Raw genomic sequence first — 3,931 nt, forward strand, 5'->3', positions numbered from 1 at the left:
AAGTTCGCTATGCAGTCGGAGTGGCTCCACTATAAGCCTGAAACAGGCTGTGCACTGCCAGAGCATTACTCCCACAAGCAAAACAAAAGTATCTGCAGTTTCATTACAATTTAGAAGCAGTTTTGCAGTCATGACGTCACCCCATAGAAACCACGACACACCTGCAGCTTGCAGTTCCTGACTGGGGAGAGTAAACATGGAGAGGGACCCAAACGCCGCCAGAGAAAAACGGTGGCGAAGGAGGCACAAAAGGCGTCCCCTCTCTGAAAGCGATGGTGCAGGAAGGAGACATGATGGGACAGAATGCTGCACGAGCGCCCCATCGTGACATGTGCCCAAACTAATCACACCGCTTTCTAAGGGGCACGAACACACACACAAACACACAAACGCTGGTAGAGAGGGTAAATATTGTTACAGTAGGGTGCAAGTTTTCTAAGAGGGGGTAAGTGAATAGTTACCTGCTTCCTGTAGGTGCAAAGTTACCCCCAAGGCCTTCTAAAGGGGGTAAACGACCATGCTATGCCCTTTTTACCCCTTTCGCACACCCTTTTTTCTTAGAGTGCATGATGCCAGGTACAGATCGCTGAGGAGTGGTGCTACTTTAGATCCAATGCTGACTTCTCTTTTTTGGATGAACAAGGATTCATGTGTGGCGAATGTAGAACCCATATAGGCATGCAGCAGTTCTAGGAAACTGTCCACTGACAGTTCGGCCGAGCTTTGAAATGGGGTGACTCTCTGCTCCTCAATTGTTTCCCTAAGTAAGGTCAAGAATTACATTTGCGCAATATGAATAATATATTTTTTCGATGTCAACTGAGAATCCATAAAGATCGCTCGATTCGTACCCTTTAATCTGAGAGGTTAGTTCTTCAGTTTTAGTTATCAGTGCAGCTTGTCCTCTAATAAAAGGTAGAGCGAATAGACAAGGATGAACACACAACACAGGACAGGCGCTGACTACCAACAGATTTATTGAAAGCGGGGAGCAGCTTATAAACGCAATCCATAACCCACGTGACAATATGATAACAAGAGGAACGAAATTATCAACCAAGAAACGTCATTCTTCTATGGCACCTAAAGGCCATTATCTGAAACGGTTTAAAATCGCTACACAGCTCAACGTATCCTGAGCCAACGATAACAAAAAACAGCGCAAGCGCAGTCAAGACCAACGTTCGAAGCAAAAGCAGAGTCAAAAGTAAAAACAACAACAGAACTAACAAAAGGAAAAAAAAACCCAGATGTCTCGTGGGTTATGGATTGCGTCTATAAGCTGCTCCCCGCTTTCAATAAATCTGTTGGTAGCCAGCGCCTGTCCTGTTGTGTGTTTGTCCATGTCTATTCGCGCCGCCTCTTAGTACGTATTCTCACCAACAAGCTTGTCCTCGTTCTGTGTTCCTTTCTGCGTCCCCGTTATTTGATTCTGTTGCATCAAAAAACTTGAAGGGTACTCCCAAGGTTGCGGATTCCATGCTGGCGGTGGGGGCCGTATCTGGATTGAGGCAAAACACAAACACTCTTGTGTGTCGGTGCACGTTACCAATAAATCCGGAGCACGGCGACCCTCATAGCCCATTCGGGATTTAAGACCCCATCAGTTCACAATTCGTTGAAGAAAGCGGTGGTAAGAAAAAAAGAGAATTGTGGGCTTTGGGCGGCATATGCACCCGTGCGTATAAACGCCTGTCGTGCTTGCAGCACAGTGCACAACTTAAAATTCGAGGGGCAGTGTTTCTATCGCTTAGCATTACTTCTGTGCAGCTTCCCTCGTTCTTTCCTTGGATGAATGAAGCCACTGTTGCGGTGCCAGTGGCATGAGGGAAGGACACAAGCGCAATATATATGCGTATTTCTATTTATGTACGTTTTCAATCCTTTGTAGATAAAGCCTTTGTACGTACTTTAAATGGAAAAACAGCATTCAAAGAAAACAGAGAAAGCCTCCATGGACTTATCGCAATTCTCGATCCGCATTCGGCGGTATCGCAGGCGACCATGCAAAGGGTCACCAGAGCTGGCAATTCACAATTTAAGCGTGATGCGGATTCTGTCTGCTGCGCAGCACGCTACGGCGGCGCGTTAATGAAATGGTCACGCTTTCGGGGTGGCGGCGCTTGGCGGAAGTCTCTCATTGCGTCGCTGATGATTCCAAGACGCCGTATTATAAATTGCTTCGCAAGGACAGAATAAGCAGCTCTCAGGCGATGACGTCAGCTTTAGTGGCGCGCACTCAACACACAAGACGGCGACGGGTGAACGGGGTTATAGATGGCTGCGGCAGACGCTGGTGACAAGACGTGCGCGGAGGGCCTGCTAGCTCTTACGGGCTGCGGATGAAAAGAACATCCGATCTGCTGGGCTTGAGGACGGTGCGTCCACTCTATGGAAGACTCGTGGCCAGGACGGCAGCTTCCCTACGGCCCCGACATGGGTGGTGTCGGACCGCTTTTCTACGTCGCATTCGCGCTCCTACTGGTCCTCGGAGTCGTCGGAAACCTGTCCGTGGTCCTCATGACCTGCTGTCACACTCGCTTGCGAACCCCGGCCGGCCTGTACGTCGTCAACGTAGCCTCGGCGGACTTGCTTTTTTGCGTCTTCGGCATCCTACTCGACCCCGTCTCGGTGCTGCTGCGCCGCTGGCCCTTCGGCGAGGCACTGTGCTACGCGTGCTCCTTCTCCGAGCACCTGGGCGTGTTTGTGCACGGCTGCACGCTCATCGTGGCGGCTGCTCGCTTTGTCGCCGGGAGGCTCCCCAGGCCGAGCCACATCAGCAGTCTCGGCGTCTGGTTCCTGGGCGTCGTCGTGTGCTTGCCGCACGCGCTGTTCGTCGATTCACGCGCTCTCGCTGTCCACGGCCAGTGCGTCGTCAAATGGCCCTCCGCAGTCCGGACTCTGGAGCCGTTCGTCTCTTTCGCCACTCTCACCGCGTCGCCCTTCCTCCTGGTGACTGTGTTGTACGTCTGGCTCAGGGTGTCCCTATGGCGAGGTGCGGGCCGATCGGTCGTGCGGAGGGCGAGCCTCGTGCACGTTTTCTGGCTCATGGCGTTACTGCTGCTGCTTTGCCGGATGCCGCTGCATGTGACCCGGTGTCTAGTCGCCATGTGGACGGCTCTGCGGGCCAGCACGCACCTAACGGTGGTGACCCTCGCCACGAGGGCCGTCGCCGCCGCCGCTGTGTGCTTCACGGCTGCCTTCTTCTTCGACTTGAGTGCCAAGCAGCTGGTTAGAAAAACCAGGAACGTGTCGGCGGTGGTGGCGAACACCGGCTGAAGCCTTCGACAAGATGATAGCGTACTTGCCGATTATTTTTTATTTTATATAAGGAGCATAAATTTGGATCAAGTGCTGAGTACATCAGGCGTGTTGATTTTCACAGCGTCAGTTGTGTATAAGCTCCGAAAGTAGCAGCACAGCGTGTAAGCAGCGCAGCAGATATACTTACTGCGCTACTGGCCGGTGGTGCAGAAAGTGCCACTTGCACAAGTGTGCGCGTTCTTCCATTTCAGCTGCGCAAAAGCGTCGAGTTTTTCTGGTGTAGAATGCGCAGGCCATTGTTTTCCATTCGGCTTCACAGGTTCGGTCACTGTAACAATACAGCGCAGGTATAAAACTGTGGGCATTATGATCCAGCCGGTAAAATATGACTGGCAGGAAAGTTGATGTGGCTTTACTGCTGGCAATTATAGTGACACACTTCTGCTTACAGGTATAGGTACTGTAGGTATTTCTAGGTGGTTATTTTCTATTTCGAGAGGCGCAGGACATTCCTGTATCCACTCGTGCAGGAATATCAAATAAATGCGGTTGTCCGCTATTAAGTGCATCACGACGACAGCCAGCCCTCCATAAGGTGCTTATGTGGATCCCAGTTCTACAGTGCTTAAAGCAGTTCAAAACGACGAAACGAATATTTGGCAAAATT

General features: G+C 51.0%; 1 protein-coding gene across 1 annotated transcript; it reads left to right on the forward strand.

Moving 5' to 3' along the window:
* Positions 1–1,945: 1,945 nt before the first annotated feature.
* On the forward strand, positions 1,946–3,385 carry LOC146206500 (somatostatin receptor type 4-like). The gene has a single exon (XM_084591224.1). It carries the CDS (start codon positions 2,392–2,394, stop codon positions 3,277–3,279), a length of 888 nt encoding a protein of 295 aa, XP_084447350.1. The 5' UTR covers positions 1,946–2,391; the 3' UTR covers positions 3,280–3,385.
* The last annotated feature ends 546 nt before the right edge of the window (positions 3,386–3,931 follow it).

Source organism: Amblyomma maculatum, chromosome 1 (genome assembly GCF_055883805.1).
Source record: "Amblyomma maculatum isolate TAMU_Amacu chromosome 1, ASM5588380v1, whole genome shotgun sequence".
Taxonomy (NCBI): Eukaryota; Metazoa; Arthropoda; class Arachnida; order Ixodida; family Ixodidae; genus Amblyomma; species Amblyomma maculatum.

Excerpts from the sequence above, each read along its gene's own strand:
- LOC146206500 (XM_084591224.1), top strand. The coding sequence starts at position 2,392 with ATGGAAGACTCGTGGCCAGGACGGCAGCTTCCCTACGGCCCCGACATG.